General features: G+C 37.1%; 1 protein-coding gene across 12 annotated transcripts in view; it reads right to left on the reverse strand.

Moving 5' to 3' along the window:
• The window catches only part of LOC114532005, a 44,752-nt gene that overhangs the window by 20,115 nt on the left and 7,760 nt on the right, over positions 1 to 16,877 (reverse strand). For 4 of the 12 annotated variants that reach the window (XM_028553593.1, XM_028553592.1, XM_028553594.1 and 1 more), the window contains exons 2-6: positions 16,046 to 16,079; positions 15,794 to 15,878; positions 15,376 to 15,630; positions 10,477 to 13,920; positions 10,070 to 10,166 (exon numbers count right to left, since the gene is read on the reverse strand). In XM_028553593.1, coding sequence (XP_028409394.1) covers positions 10,070 to 10,133 — 64 coding nt within the window. In that variant the 5' untranslated portion in view covers positions 10,134 to 10,166; positions 10,477 to 13,920; positions 15,376 to 15,630; positions 15,794 to 15,878; positions 16,046 to 16,079. Of the gene's footprint in view, positions 1 to 5,780; positions 6,469 to 6,687; positions 6,771 to 7,016; positions 7,138 to 7,301; positions 7,421 to 7,513; positions 7,885 to 8,470; positions 10,167 to 10,476; positions 13,921 to 15,375; positions 15,631 to 15,793; positions 15,879 to 16,045; positions 16,080 to 16,877 lie in introns of those variants that run through there. The other 8 variants (XM_028553599.1, XM_028553601.1, XM_028553600.1 and 5 more) reach the window with 6 other exon arrangements.

Genomic DNA, 16,877 nt, shown 5'->3' on the forward strand with positions numbered 1-16,877 from the left:
AACACGTAATTCTAGTTCACATAACTTTAAACCGATATCACAAACAAGATTATTTTAGATTCTCCTTCTTTCCACGGGTGATAAATTTGTGGAACAAGCTACCGCATGATACTAAAGCCTCTTCATCACTACAATCACTTAAAACAAGGCTTATACTTCAATCTAAAGATACTCTGCAAAGTTACGTTCCTCCATAATACTTAGTAATAATAACTTCTGTTTTGTAATAATGTAAGCATATGTGACCGTCCGAGTTTGTTTGTAAAATTTCTGTATATGTCTGTACTAGTTGTAGTGTATTTATTTTTAGATAAGGAGACAATTACAAATTGGGACTTATGTCCTGTTATTGCCTCCTGTCACTGCTGTAACTTTTAGTGACAAACCAATTAAAAAAAAAACAAAAAAAAAAAACCTGATGTATATAAACTAAGGGATTATTGTTCGGAGACATAATTGGTGGCAGCTGTGGGATACAATAGCTAAATATGGCAGAATCAAGCAACGGCGACGAAGAAAATATTGTGCGAAGTTCTACAGCATATCAAATGACACCGCCGTCAAAGTTTAGCTTTCAATCCTCGAAATGCACCCGATGGATTCGTCGATTTGAGCGGTTTCGAATTGCTACAGAACTTGACAAGAAAGACGAAGAGAAATAAGGCAATGCGCTTATCTACACTATGGGCGATGAGGCAGACGATATAATCGCATCGTTTGGCCAGAGCGACGAGGAGATCAAAAGCTACGAAACAGTTCGAAACAAGTTCGAAAATCACTTCATCACTAAACGAAACGTGATTTTCGAAAGAGCGAAATTTAATGTTCGAACTCAAGACGAAAACGAACCCGTGGAAAGCTTCATTATACCGAACTTCATTGCCACGCCAAGTACTGCGAATTTGGGGTACTGAAAGATCAATAGATACGAGATCGAATCGTAGTTGGACTGCAGAACAAAAAACTATCGAAGAAGTTAGAACCAGATCCGGCCAAATCTCACTCTAGAGAAAGCTATGTCTCAAGCAAGACAAAGCGAGGAAGTCAAAAAGCAAGAAAGTGTCATTCACGGAGAAAAAGTTACCGAAAATAGCGAGCACAATCTCGACAACATATTTAAGAATAGAAAGCAACAACGTTCCCATGAAGGTCATTTTACTCAGAGTACTAGTAAACACAGCAAATTTTACAAGCCCAAATGTTCACGGTGTCTCGGAACACCACACTCCAGGCAATCGTGTCCAGCAAGTAAGTCCATATGTCATAATTGTTCGAAGAAGGGACATTGGGCAAAGGCATGTCGAAGCCAAACAGGCCAAAAATTCCGAAAGCAAGAAATAAACGAAATAAACTCGACTCAACTAGAAAAGTCCTAATGGGTCCATGTAAGCACTAGCCACTAGCTGAACTGTATTGGAACATTCGCATCGCAGCTCCGACACGAAAACCAGACAACGACAGGAGAAATATTTGTGGTGAAAGGCTTAGAAAGACCACTACTCGGAAGGCAAGCATCCTAAAATCTGAAGCTAATCAATCAAGTCAACGTGGATGTACTAAACAAGGTTGAAACAGAAAAAACCATAAGAGAAAAGCATCCCAATCTCTTCACTGGTCTCGGACAAATTAAAAACCTCGAATACGATATCAAAATCACTCAAGATGCAATCCCGTTTGCCATCACAGTACCACGACAAGTACCGATTCCACTCCGCAAAGAAACTCAACGAGAAATAAAAAGAATGGAACAAAACGGAGTAATATCGCGAATTGAAGATCCGACTGAATGGTGTGCCCCGATGGTGGTAACACCAAAAAGCAATGGAAAGGTTCGGATATGTGTAGATCTCACAAAGCTCAACCAGTACGTACAACGCGATAACCACCAACCACCAATACCCGAAACAACATTTGCAAACCTTGCTGGTGCTTGCATGGCCAGAAAATTCGGACATAATTAACATTCTACTTCCGCCTAAATTTGCATATGGTGTCAAAATAAAGCTTCGTGAATTTATAGTAAACTGTAATGTGCACAGTACTAAACGCTAAAAATACACCTTTAGGTAGGTCAATTATAATTTGCCTTAATTACTCGTTGCAGAGCAAGTTAATCTTAATATTTTTATATAGTATTTCAAAATATTTTATCAGTATTCGTCCTGCATTTTCAAAAAAAAGTTTGATTATTTATCACGTTGAATACCATATAAAACAAAAACCGTAATAGCGTAGAAATAAAATAAAAATGCAGAGCCAACATAAACCTTTACCAGCAAAATATTACCTCAGGATCTTTAATATGACACGAATTACAAGAAACAACCAGGGCAAATTGCAAAGATGCAATGATTTTCTTAAATTTTGCGAAATTTAAGAATGCGCAATATAATTTATAGTTCTGCAAACGAATAATATTTGAACAGATATGCAAATTTGCTACGGCAATCTGCATATTCGATGTCCGCAATTTCTGGCCATGGGTATTTCTCAAAATTAGATGCGAACTCGGGATTCTGGCAAATTAGACTGTCAGAACAAGCAAGACCTCTCACAACGTTCATCACCCCATGGGGACGATATTGCTTTAACGTTCTTCCCTTTGGGATAAGCTCAGGCTGTGAGAAGTTTCAGAAGTGTATGCCTCAAATCCTCGAAGGTTTAGAAGGTGTCGAATGCAACATTGATGATGTTCTAATATATGGTACAACGAAAGAGGAGCACGACCAAAGATTGGAAAAGGTACTCCAACGACTCGGCGATGCCAATGTCACCCTCAATCCTGAAAAGTGTGTATTCAACGACCCCAGCGTGAAATGTTTAGGTCAGATTGTCGGATCTGATGGCATAAAACCAGACCCAGAAAAATTAAATACAAGCAATCCTGAAAATGCCACCACCAACCAACCTACATGAAGTCCGTTCCTTCCTGGGTATGGTGAATCAATTCAGCAAATTTACCACCAATCTCGCAGTCATGACAAAACCTATTCGCGAGCTGCTGGTTAAAAATACCGCATGGACATGGGGACCTCCACAACAAGATGCCTTTGACAAAATCAAGAAAACCCTGACATCAGCACCAATTCTGACCTTGTATGATCCCAAGAAAGAAACAAAAATAGCAGCTAATGCTTCGTCATATGGCCTAGGAGCGGTAGTTCTACAAGAAGAAGAGCCAGGTAACTGGAAACCCGTATCATTCATTTCAAGATCGATGACAGCAACTGAGACTAAGTCCGCGCAAATAGAAAAAGAGGCTCTGGCAGTTACTTGGCATGTGAGCGGTCAAGCAACTACATCATTGGAAAGTCGATAACAATAGAAACTGACCATAAACCACTGGTTCCCCTGCTCACCCAGTACACGGTCCAAGGCTACAATGCTATAAGATGATACTCATGAGATTTCACATGAAGGAAGTCTAAGATCATATTTGGCTGACACCCCTTTGACGGTCATAAGAAGGAACAGACCACAACTGCGTAGTATTCCAAATGACACCATAGTTCAGCATGCCGACAAGAAACAAGAGAAACAGGAAAACCCACCTAATACGAATACGAACAACAGACCGAAAAGAATAAAAATACTTTCTTTAAAAGCCAGAGAGAATCTGGGACTAGAATAACGAAGTACCGTATGGCGTAAGATTTAAAGACAGAACAATATAGTCGTTGTTGACATTATGTTGACAAATCGAAGAAAAGGGAGATCTAGTGCGACCTAGTAAATATTAATCATTACTTATTACTAATATTAATCAATGACGTAACCTGATGTATATAAACTAAGTGTATTGACATTAAAGGAGATTACTGTTCGAGACATAATTGCACAATTTCCTCAAGAGGCAGCAACTTGTTCTTACATGTTATAGGGGTAACTATAGCTATAGACAATATGAAGTGTCAAAAGTTCGAAAATTATAGGAGGGGAAAATTTTATATCCGTTTTTCCTTATTTAATAGTATAAAGCTAACGAAATGTCTGTCAAATTTTTTTTAATAGGTACCTTTGTACTGCAGGGGCCGGTTGTTCAAAAGGCGTTTAGCTTAAACGGTGGATAAGTTCGAAGCGCTTGTTTGGTTGAAATATTGAATATGAAGACAAGATGTCTTGTCTCTTCGGCATTTGTTTTTTACTTTACTTTTTGAAATTGGTCGTGGTTCTTAACAAAAGCTTTCTCGGGTCAACTCCGTTCGGAGAGTTTAACTGAGTTTTCCCCATGCAGTAAGGGAAATCAATGCCCTTAATTTTGATTTCTATATAATGCGTATATCGATATACTCGGTGTTAGGATTTAACCCCGTGCAAGGGCCGGTATACTGAAGGTGAAATCTATATATAGAGCTCACTGGTTATGCAGTGATTTGAAGACAGATACGCTCGATACAAGAAACGTTTTCAGAACTCCTAACAGGGAATATTGAATCTCTTAACGCTCTTGAATCATGGTGTGCTAACAACTGAATGACCTTAGACAAACAAAATTTAAGGAACTTGGATCAATTTGTTACCTTAAAAGATCTGTCGAACTCCAGGCCATAATTACGTCACAACATTGCCGTTCTAAATTTAGAACCACTTTAACTGAGATGGATTTCAAGTTTTACTCTCACAAGCTTTGTGCAAAGATGCAAGACACCCTTCTTCAATACATGCATTAAAAGAATTTTTTTACTTTGAACAATAAATGTGGAAATAAGTCGTAACACTAAAACGAGGCTACCAGGCTATGACCGGAAGCCTCGTTCTTGTTTTATGGCTTATTTTCACAATTTTAGTCAAAATTAAAAACTATTTTTGATGCATGAGTTGTAGAAGGATGTTTTGCATTTTTGCATAAAGCTTGTGAGAGTAAAACTTGAAATCCATCTCAGTTAAGGTGGTTCGAAATTTATAACGATAATGTTGTAAAACAATTAATCTGAAATGGACGGGATGCTCATATTCGATTTATAATTGCGAAAGCATCGAAATGTCTGCACATAATTAGAACACTGCGACGTAGTGGTAGCGATACCACAATTTAATTATTGGAATATTGCTATATATTTTTTTAACTACACCACAGTTAATCCGACAATCTACGTTCGTTGAGAAAGTTTGGCTTCAAATAGCTCGAAAAATATCGTAAAGAATTAAGCCAATTTTAATCAGAATTATTATCTTTATACAATAATATTGTGTGAGGTGCTTAAAACTGAATTGATAATGTTGTTACAAAATGTCCTTTCCATATTTTCTGCAAAATTATAACTATAGTGCTCAGGCCAATTACAGCGAACAAGATCCACTCGGTAAAGACAATCCAAATCGACAGAGACGTTTATCGCCAATTTTGTGTAACTTTCAACATTACCAGAAGTTCAGGACATTAATTATCATAATTCCAGTATTTCGCAATGAAAGATGGCTGCCTTGTTATAATAGAATTATATAAGGCACGAGACAAAATTTGAAATTAAAGCAACTTCTATCTTACATATTGCAGTTGCGAATTTCGATTTAGGACGGGCAGAAACTGGGTAGTTTTATGAAAATTTTTTCATATTTTTATATTACTCTTAACAGGTTTCCCAGTAATTTCATTTGAGCAACTAACCATTATATACTTGCAATATATTGTTTAGTTGCTGAAATTTCATTACTGGGGAACCTGTTAAAGGTAATATAAGGTAATATAAAGGTAATACATGTATTCTTCCCGTCTTAAATCGAAGTCCGTAACTGCAATATATAAGATAGAAGTTGCTTTAATTTCAAATTTTGTCTCGTGCCTCATATGATTTTATTATAACAAGGCAGCCATCTTTGATTGGGAAATACTGGCATTATGAACTTTTATGGTAATCTGAATTTCTGGTTATGAATTAATCTTTTATTCCCAATTACAATTAACTATCTGTCTTCATGGAAAGCCAAAACTGAATCTGGGTCATTTGCTCGTTTGTTTTTTTTACTATTTCAATCACTGACAGAACAACATTCAGTTCAATATTTCATCAACACTTACAGTGGGATTTGCATTGCAAGAAGTCCAGATATCTTGATTTTGGGATACTTTTATCATGCAGTGCTATGACTCAATATTCTTACTTATATTATACGACTACATTAAGACATTGGAAAGAAATGTTAAAGGAATACAATATTATATAGGAACGCACTTTAGGTAAAGTACGAAAAAAGTGCTTACAGTAATTGCGAGATTGACCAACAAGGGCGGAAGTCCAAGTGCTCGTCGATCTGCTACTCTACGCTCAACCCAGGTATGATATCGTGAATCAACGATGTACATCGCGATGAAGACATCATTGGACTGATGCAGACTAGCTGTGCCTTTGAGCTTATGGAAGTCTCGTGGCCACACACAATTACTATCAAAAACGTTTTCCTGGTTTTGTCAGTGGTCGTCGTTCAAGCTTGTGAGCGAAACTTTCCCGGCAGATTGGACAACGGGTACTGAAGAAAAACAAGTCATACCACATTATACGTCATTTACGGGCTGGGAATTCCGGATGTGAACATGAAAACATTGTCATCATTTAAAACAACCAGGAAATTTCAACACTTTTTTGTAAAACGTTTAATTGAATTCCAAACATTTCATTTACGAAGTTACATTAAACATGCTTTCGCTCAACTCCACCCCTGTTAGAGGAGAATGTTATTAATACGTACATTCCACTTCGGATCATTTGAGTTGCACATTCTTTGTGTACTTTATGAGAACACGGCAGGATCTGACATCCTGTGAAGGCGTCCTATAAAAATCCACCAAAAAATGTTTATGATTAAATAAAAAATAAAGCTTAGTCACTGTGATAAATAGTACATGACATCAAAATAAATGAGACGTCACTTATTGCAATGTATTACACTGTAGGAACTCATTATAACTTTGGATATACTTGAATGTCAGAATTTAGAGTGAAAAACGGAAACCTAACCAAGAAAATAAAATGTGGCATTGAAAAACCTAACCAAGCAAATAAATTATTCTGCCGTACCTCCAAACATATGCAACATTCATCATGAGCAGATCCTTCACGACATTTATGATTTCCTCGAAGTTGGACATCCAGACACACACCACAAACATCGCAATGGAAAGATCGATCACCATGAATTCTAAAATAGAACAACAACGGTGCAATTAATTATCTTTATAGTGAGAAACTAACACTGCATGTGGTTTAAGTATTCGTTTCCATCCATTGTTCCGTCAGCTAACTCTTGTTAAGCAAAGCAGAAATTTACTGATTCCACAAAATTCTCACTCACACAATTCCTACCTGCAGATTCCACATTTTTCACAATGATAAGGATGGTCATCTTTACCAGTTAAGTGCAAACACAAACCACAGAAATAATTGGCAAATTTTGCATTGCAGTTACAGCAAAACTCTCCAAACTAGAAAATGAAAATGTAGGATTATACATACACGGAATAGTAGGGTTAAAACATAGAACGGATGCAACATAATCCACACAAAAGTTTCCTTACTGGTTGCTCTTTGTTACAATAAACGCACTTCACCATCTTTGTGTCACGTGACTTAAGTTTCTTTCTTCCACAAGTACTTTGGTTGTTATGGCAACGATGACATGGCCAAAATTTATCACAACACTCAAATTTCACGTAACAGTGTCGTTTATAATGACTGCAAAGCCAATTATCATCCTGGTCAAGAGCCTGGTGGTTGCGAGAGGTGTCGGGGTTGCGAGAATTGAAGCCCTTGTTAATCTCTGTATCACGACGTTGGGGTTTGGAAAGTTTTAAACCATTGCTACCAAATGTTTGAAGGTTTCGGCTGTTGTTTGGTAGTGATTGGTTTGTTTTTATCAACGGGTTTGCTGTCATTCTTCTCCTCTCGTCTGGTTTTACAATAAAGGGGATATTAGCAATAATGTGAAACTTTCACTCAATTCAACTTAAAGTTATTTAGCAGCAAAAGATTGACGTTCATACATAGATATAACGCTTTCTGCTACAATGCAACGATGGAATGGATAAGTTAGCTGTAATATGGAAATCTTACTCCAATTCAGGCGCCACAGAGCACAAGAATTGCGTAATCCAAATTATCCAATACATTTCAATTTGTTCTCTATTTTAATTTTCTAAGTCTAAAATTGAGACAATCGAGTAGAATTGGGAATGACGTTAAGCGGTATCTTTCTTTCCCCCACAACTTTAGGGCCTTAATTCACTATTAAAGTTACTTTTAAATAAAGCAGACTCCGCGCCATGTAACTTAATTCAGGAATCCGAAATGCAATCATGCGCAGAATCCGGAGTCCCAACTTTGCAATACGCAAGTTGTAATCCAGAATCCAAGGGTGGAAACTGAAATTCCACGTAGTATGATCTGGAATCCAAACAATGGGATATAATACCACCTGGTTTACCTTAGATTGTGCGATAGATTGTAGGAGTACAAAAGGAGTACAAAAAACTTACAAGAAATAGGACCATCAGGAACGACCACGTCAGTAACTTTACTGGACGAAAATCCTGTTGCAGTTGATTTGAGTTCTTGCTGTTCATGCGCTGCGGGTTGATTTTCATTTCGAGATCTAAAAGGCACTTTGGAATTGGAGGAAGTATTTTGGTTTTTCAGAGAGCTTGGAAAAGCAGCCATGTTGCTGCCCAATGGTTTTCTTGTTGCTTGATCTCCGGCATTACCTCCTGCGGTTGGAATTGGGATCTCTCCATTGAAGATGCTTACATTTAAATATCTTGATGTGCTCCGACCAGCTTGGCGAATTTTCGGGCCTGGAACTTGCCGAAGTAGACTATAATCACCAAGAAGGAATAGATCAATCATGTGCAGAAGATCATATCTGATGATGGATTTGAAAAAAACACAAAGATTACTTAAATCTTCGGCGTTGATAGCCCCTTTTTCATCAAGTTTGAAAAATACATCTGAAGCATTTGAGGCGTTCTCAATCGAGAAATTCTGACTTGCCCAATGTTTGAGTTTTATAACATCAGAAGAAAGAAGACCTTGAGCCAAAGTGAGCAACAATATCTTGTAGTTGTTGTATAATATCGCAGCCACGGATGTTGATGGCTTATTACTCAAGGATATGAACTCTCTTCCATTAGAATCATCTTGTTGAACTGAGAATGACAGATCTTCATCATTTTGGTGGCTCGAGTTGCGTTGGACTTCAGATAAAATTTCCACGACACCTTTTCCACTTTCAACTTGCACCAAATTTTGCGATGCTGTCTGAACAAATGATGTCGACGCTCCCACGTTGATTGCTTTAGCTTCATTTCCCTCTCCGCTGCTTGTCTCCCCTCGATCGCGAAGTCGTTTTTGTGTTACTGGACTTTCATTTTCACCCTTTCGGGATTCGTTCCCATTAGAATCGAAGCAGTTTGCTTCAAGACGTTCGGAACGAACTGGTGTTTTGTAGCTTGGCTTCCGATCATCTGATCTCTCATTGCTGACAATTAGACCTTGCGATGTTGGGAATATTTCATGAAAACGTTCTGTCCATCTTTCTGCGCTTTCTTTTGCATTTTTTTCAAAAAGTAGTTCCCCAAGATCACCCAAAACCTCCTGATGTTCGGTAAATACAATTTCCTCTCCTTGACTGGGAATCTTTTTGCTCAACGCACTTTCTTCGGTTTCCATTCCCTCGTCCTGTGCTTCATAGAGTATTTTTGCTCTTTTCAAATCTTCATCCAAAAAGGCATTTTCACGACCAGCATAATTGTGCAAAGGCTTGGCATTTTCTTCGCTTGGCGATTTAAGATACTTTTGTAACAAATCTAAGGAAACCAAAGTCTCTTCAAGTGATGCTTTCGCTTCGGAAAGACCATTTAAGAAATCGGAATTCACTTTTTGATCAACCGCATTTGAGAAAACTGATGCGCTTTTTTCTTGCTCATGTTTGGTTGAAGAATCGTCGAAACCAAAATCTAGATCGCCTTTAGAGAAATGAAGCTCTAGTTTGGTATTCCTTCTGGATAGTGATTCCCATGCGCTCAGTAACGAATCTTCTATACCGCGAAGAAAACCTCTGAAGAGATTCCATCGATTATTGATCACGCCATTCTTATCAGTTGATTTGCCATGTTTGGATGCTGGTATCACTGGTATGGCCATTTTCTGCAAACTTTACTTCAAAAGTTTAAGGACCTAAAAATATAAGTTAAATTCTGTATTATAGAGATGCATATAATATATTGCAAACTGACATGCGTGGGCGCTTTAAATCGATGTTACTCTCAATTGAGTGGAAAATGACTAAATGGCTGAATTTTTATGGAGAAAAAGTTTGAAAGGCAGGTAAAAATTAAAGAGTGACATGTATACGTATATATCCACATGTATACATTTACTGCTCGAGATTCAACAGTGTTACTTGACGTTGCTAAAGACCCTAAAAAGTTTCAGGTGATGGAGTTGCTAGACAACATTTAGTTCCAGTCAAGAAGGTACTTTTCACCTCAAAGAAAAGCATTTCTCTATTTTCAAGGCAGCGCTATCGATTATGTTATCTAGGAAACGCGTGTAGGTGTTTTGTCTACATTGCGACCACGTTTTGGGCTGACCAATGCCAATTACACCCTTTAGGAGTGTTTAAGTGAACTTTCGCGGTTTCCATTTTTCGCTGTTTCTTCCGATTTATTCCGACTGTGTTATTTTTATAAGCTAATCTGGTTTAAATTTTTTTTGGAGAATCTTTTCGGAAAAATTTTTGCCTATCAACCAAAATGTAGCAATAAAATATACGAATTTGCATGGTCATGTTTTATCCACTACGATTGATGCTGTTCAGCGCAACCGCCGTGAAATAATTTAGGTAGCATTAGTTTCATTAAAAATCACGGTTAAATCAGATGCCATTCCATCATAATAATTCTTGCAGCACAATACTTGCTCTGCACCATTTCAAGAGCATTTTTTACAAGTTAACCAGTTACTTTGTCCAAACTCAAACAATACATCCTCGATTTAGAGATTTGGCCTGATTTTTCGATTACTTGCCAGTATTTTTGAATGGGAATGAATCAGAAGAGCGCCTTTTTTGTTGTTTGTCAATCATTAATTCTTTATGCATCCATCCATCCATCGATTGTTGTTTGTTGGATTTCAGCAGCAGTATCGGCAACAATCTGGGCTGTTATATTTAAGCAAAAACACAGAATAATAATTGAAGAAGTTAAAACTTAACCGAGTCCTCGGACTAAAGGGCATAATCAAGGCAAACAAAAGTCAACTGTTCGTGGCAAATTTCTCAATTGTCAAAAAATTTGCAGAATTAGTTAATTCATGTTTGCCGTGATAAATGGCTTTTAGCCAGAAAGATCAGTCAAAGTTTTAACTTTCTAACTTTACCTCCGTTTGCATTATACATTCAATTTCTCGGCACCGCACGTCACGGCTAAAATAGGTAGCTACCTGTGCATGCCCAATTTCATCTTTGCCTAGCCTTTGTATTGGTAGCCTAAACAGAAATAAACTGGGCACATGCAAGTGTACCAATTGCAGCCGTGCCACGCCATTAAATTGAGTATAGCGTAAACGGGGCTTATATTTTGTGTATATTTGCTTTTATTAAATATAATTAGCCAGAAGATGCGATTTGTCGATGTATCGTGTAGCTCCCAAATAACTCTCCTCAATTACATCAGTATATTTATTGTGATGGATCATCCCAGTGATAAAACCTCGTCGAGTATGTTTCCAACCTCGCAAGCCAGGCTCTTTTACCTACGCTCCACGGCCCACGCTGCGGCAAAGACCCTGGTCAAGGCTGGTCATGTGACCTCCCAAAATATGGGAGGTTTTTAATTAGCGCTTAGTTCATATCCATGGGAGGAGTGGCAAAGTCGATATACCATTTCTGCTATTTTTAGCACTTGTCACAATCCAGATGACTTTGTACTAACGCAACTAAAAATAGCGGTTCACACAATAAACTAAATAAATACAGCTAGTGTGGCGCAGTAAAAAACTAAAAAGAGCAATAAACCGAATTTAGATTCAAGTGCTATGTGTAGACTGTATCATCGTCGATAGAATCGGTTTTAGTATCGTCACAAGTTCAGTTGATATTCAATACAGACACTCTAAGGCCTGTGCTATCTTCTAAATTTGGGCGTTGATGAGAGAATTTAGAGGTCAAATAACAATAACGACACATGTTATTTCGCTTTGCAGTACAACAGCGCTCAATATTCAGTCCTTAGAAACACGCTGTTTTAACTGATGTGATCTATGCGCTACTTGTGTCCCACCCATCCCCACACGGGAGAAGCGTAACAAAAGAATCACGTGACCAGCCTTGACCAGGGTCTTTGCCGCAGCGTGGGCCGTGGAGCGTAGGTAAAAGAGCCTGGCTTGCGAGGTTGGTATGTTTCGAGGCATCCAGTACCAATAGAGATCCGATTCTGAGGTTTTCAACAAGGAACCTAAAAGGCATATCCTCTGTGTAAATATTCCTTTTGACTCAGCAGTTGCAAAGACCATAAAGTCGCGATGTAATTTCACAGTTACTTAAATTTTAGTTTCAGGCACACAGCTTTACCCGAAATATCACTTGGTTGCTTCAATTTCTTCCTCAGTCAAAGAACAGTTAGAACAAACTAATTCTCGACCCTCAGGAACGGTTTGTGCCGCCGTGTCTTTTTACAAGACCTGATTATTTCATGCCGAGCTAGTATTCGTCATGAATAACATAACTATTGTCATAATCAAGACAAAATATCGATCACACCGATCCAAAATACTGGAAATTGGATTAAGACGTGTTTACTTCTTCTCCTTCAACAAAAACAGCTGTTTCAGTAAACTTTGTATTACGCAGTTCACGTGGTAAACTTTCAACAAGGAACGTTCGACTGATACATGAAAATATCTCGAGATTCCTGTATTAATCAGTTTCTGCTTGAGTCTTGTTCATGATTTCAATATATCCGCCAATGTTTTTAGTTAAGCAAAGTGTGTTAACATATAATTTTGTCCCTCACAAGTGACGGAGACTAAATATAGCAGCAGAGAACATCATTCATATGTCTTGGTTTGTAAATAATAAGCCGAAATGCCAATTCTATTGTTTATATTTTTCCGGAGTGCCACAACAAATAAAGTTTTCCATAGTGGAACATTTTATGGTATTTATTTCGATTTCTGTCCAGTATTTTTAAATACATTCTTTCATTAAAGACAAAATGATCACGGAAATATATCTCCAGAATTAATTTTCCATTTCATATTTACTTCTTTTACCGAATTTCGTGACATACTCATCATGTCTTCAATGACTTTCCACAATTCAAACAATCCAAAGTTCAATACAAAACAATTGATTAAACATGCAATCCTTTCGCTAGGAGCTTCTATAAACAGGTATATGGTTTATCCATAATCCATGTGCAGAAATAATCTGGAAGCATCATTCGTGTCGGGAGAGGAAGTGATAAATTAAAATCACCTTTAATAAAGCGACTTTCACGTGAGTAATGAAGCCAAGGTAATATATTCCAGTTCAGTGCTACATGGTAGGTGCAACCATAAGGTGGAGTGAATTGCAGAAATATAAGAATTTCAATCCCACTGTTTTCAATAATTTATCCTCGCGGTATATTTGAGTATCCTGAACAAAACGAATACTTTGTGCCAACGTGGAGTTAAACCATTCCATTCCAACAGATTGACAAGTGAATTGTGTCCCTTACAAGTGACGTAAGTAATAAACCAAATAACAGAGAACGTCTTTCATATATCTTTGCTTGTGCATGGATACCATCAAGCAGAAATGCTATTGCTGTTATTTTTCCGGAGTGCAATACGAATAGAGCTTTCAATAGTAGCACATTTTAATGCCATTCTTCTTGAACAATGGCAGATAATGGCGCAGATAGATAAACAAAACAAATGAGTAATTCTAAACAATATTAGAAAATAAAGCATTTAATTCAATGACAAAAACTTGAAAGTCATGAATACCTTGACCACTTACACCTAAGATGCAAAACACACATGGGAACCATGCAGTGGCGTAGCCAGCCTGATGATTTTTCCCGCTATGTAAATTTCGAATTATCATAATTATTCATATCTTTAGAAATTTGTTGTTTTCACAGTCAATGACCACTAAAATATTAGCGTAACGGGACAAATCGTTAGACTGGCTATGTCGTGAACTAGAAATACATAGATGCGATAACTAACTAATTAATATCAGATATATTTTCTTTGACGCAAGACTGACGCGTCCGGCGATGTCACAAACGTTTAGACTTCGATTTTATATTTTCAAATTTTACACTTACGCCGGCTTACATATTGCTGAGCTGCCTTAGATGCTGTTACATGACCGAGTTACTCGAGATTCAACGAAGCGTGAGAGGACTTTGAGGTATTAAGATAAGTCTTTATGACACCAAACAAGCACATGCTATTGTTGTGGTGATTATACGACTGCCAGGATCTTGTTATCTGCTCATTTCAATACCTCAAAATCATCTCACGCTTCGTTGAATCTCGGGTAACCGGGCTCATGCATGTGAGCAGCCCCTTAGCAGTCCCTATATATTTTTTCGCACTTATGCCTTTTAATAATAAATAGTTTTGAACACTTCAAAAACAACTCCGACCGAAGTTCAAACGGTTTATCACAAGCGATATTTTTCTCGTGGGGAAAGACATAATTTATTAACCGCACCTCTGGAACAAATTTCCCAAAGACACAAGAATTAAACAAACTTCGATGAAAAAAAATATCGCGAGACATGGAAAAGAAAAATGGCCATATAGCGGAAACCCGAATTTATGGCCATTTTCCACTTGGTGGAATTTTTTCTTTCAAATAAAAATCCGCTCCCCGCGCAAAATTTGGTCTAGTGGACAACAACCCGTATACACTATACGTAGGTGTTTCAAAAATTTTGAAACTAAACCAAGCTTATCGCTAAGCTTTCCCAGGCGAATTCGCCTGAGCGGACTTAGTACCCTCGCAAGGGATCATACGAGCAGTTAATTTGAAAGAAATTAACCAGAATGCTGAGTTGCAAATATCATAAGTTTAGCCCGCAAAATACGCTGCCATGCCCAATAAAGTTAATATAATGTCCTTTATTTCCTCTCAATTACTCTCCCTTTCTAAGGCCCACTAGGAAGATCTGTATGACTATAATATAGAATAGGCAACCATGAGGATCGTACTATAAACAGAGCTATACTAACAACATCCTATATACCTGAACTATATTGATCATTATCACTCCTGTTTTTATCTGACCGCGGGAACAACTTATAGTCAATACGATAATGACACAGCATATATAGATACATGCATGCAGTAATGTGCTATTCAAGCAGAGAGCATAGAGTAACTTACTCGCTTTTCATGGTTCTCTTGCTTCGTTTCCTTTGTTTGAATGGAAAACAAACTCTTACGAGTGACGACATATTTTCAACTGTATATCTTTTAGAAACGTCTTCTCCAAAGTAGCGAACTTTGAATTTTCTGCTTCGCACACAAATTATTGACTTCCGTCACATCAATTGACATTATATTATAGAAATGCATAAATAACTACTTTATATCACTCCTTATATACTAGTGGTATTTGTTGATCCACGCATAACGAATCTATAATATATATAAATGATAAAATATAATTGTATACTGCATGGGTATAGCAGCCTATATTATATTATGGTTTTAATCCCTCGGCTGTACTTGGCTAGAAGTTGGGTGATCAAAACTGTGGACATTCAAATACAGATATGCTCTACATACATAAAAAACTAACCTGATTTACATACGCAACTTTTCACTCAACTTTTACGTCTGTACAAGTACATCCACGCAGCTTTACACCTATCAATTTCTGAATACTAAAGTACGGAGGAAGCAATTAGTATGAGTATGCTAGAAAAATAAAAACCATCATGACAACTCAAAGAAGAGAATCTCCTGACAACTCAAAGAAGAGAATCATATTCAATAACCTAAAATGTTTAATTGTGTTAATGTCCACTGTATAAATGTTAAAAAATATTACCTTCTTCATTATGTCCAAATTCCAGTCCAATCGTCTTTGATATAATTAGGAATATATAAAATATCATTAATAAAAACGTATATATTTTACAAATTTACATTTATTTATTTTCCAAAAATAAGCCTGTCAACAAGGACACAGCCTGCAAGGACACTCCTTTACATTGCTGAAAACTTAAAAGTAATAATTGAATTAGCTTACGCATGTTATGTTTATACGATTTCTTAATTCTAAAGCCAAAATCAAGGAAAAGATTTTACTAACCTATAAGTTAAGCTGTTTTTTGTTTCTAAAGGTGTAGTGTCCTTGAGGCAATTTGGTTGATAATTCATATATGCGCAATTGTAAGCCACATTAATTAACCATAGTAGACTTAACTAGCCATATTTGACAGACTCGGTGAACTGTGACCGAACAGACAGGTATCATATAACACGTTCACACGTGTGTGTAGAGATAAAATAAAAAAGGGACAGTCGAAGTCAGATACTAGAGAAATGTAGATCACTATCGTATTGTTGGTATGATAAAAGTAAAGTGTTGAAGTAAACTTGTGATTAATACTGGTGTGTGCAACACACATTTCAAGAAATTGTGCATGGCCGCAAGGCTGACACAATAACTATAAAAGTAAAGGTATATACGTCCAACAGAAGCTTATACCTGCATGCAGGCAACTTGCAGACACCCTCTTGTTCCATACTTCACACATAAAACGACACAAAATTAATGACAAAGCGCATTTCTTACAGCCTATATTATATATATTTATATTTTCTGTATTTGACTATTTTAGACTAAATTTTCCCTAAAAAGGTCAAAACTTTTTTAA

This window comes from Dendronephthya gigantea, unplaced genomic scaffold, assembly GCF_004324835.1.
Source record: "Dendronephthya gigantea isolate DGI-Jeju-01 unplaced genomic scaffold, DenGig_1.0 000077F, whole genome shotgun sequence".
Taxonomy (NCBI): Eukaryota; Metazoa; Cnidaria; class Anthozoa; order Malacalcyonacea; family Nephtheidae; genus Dendronephthya; species Dendronephthya gigantea.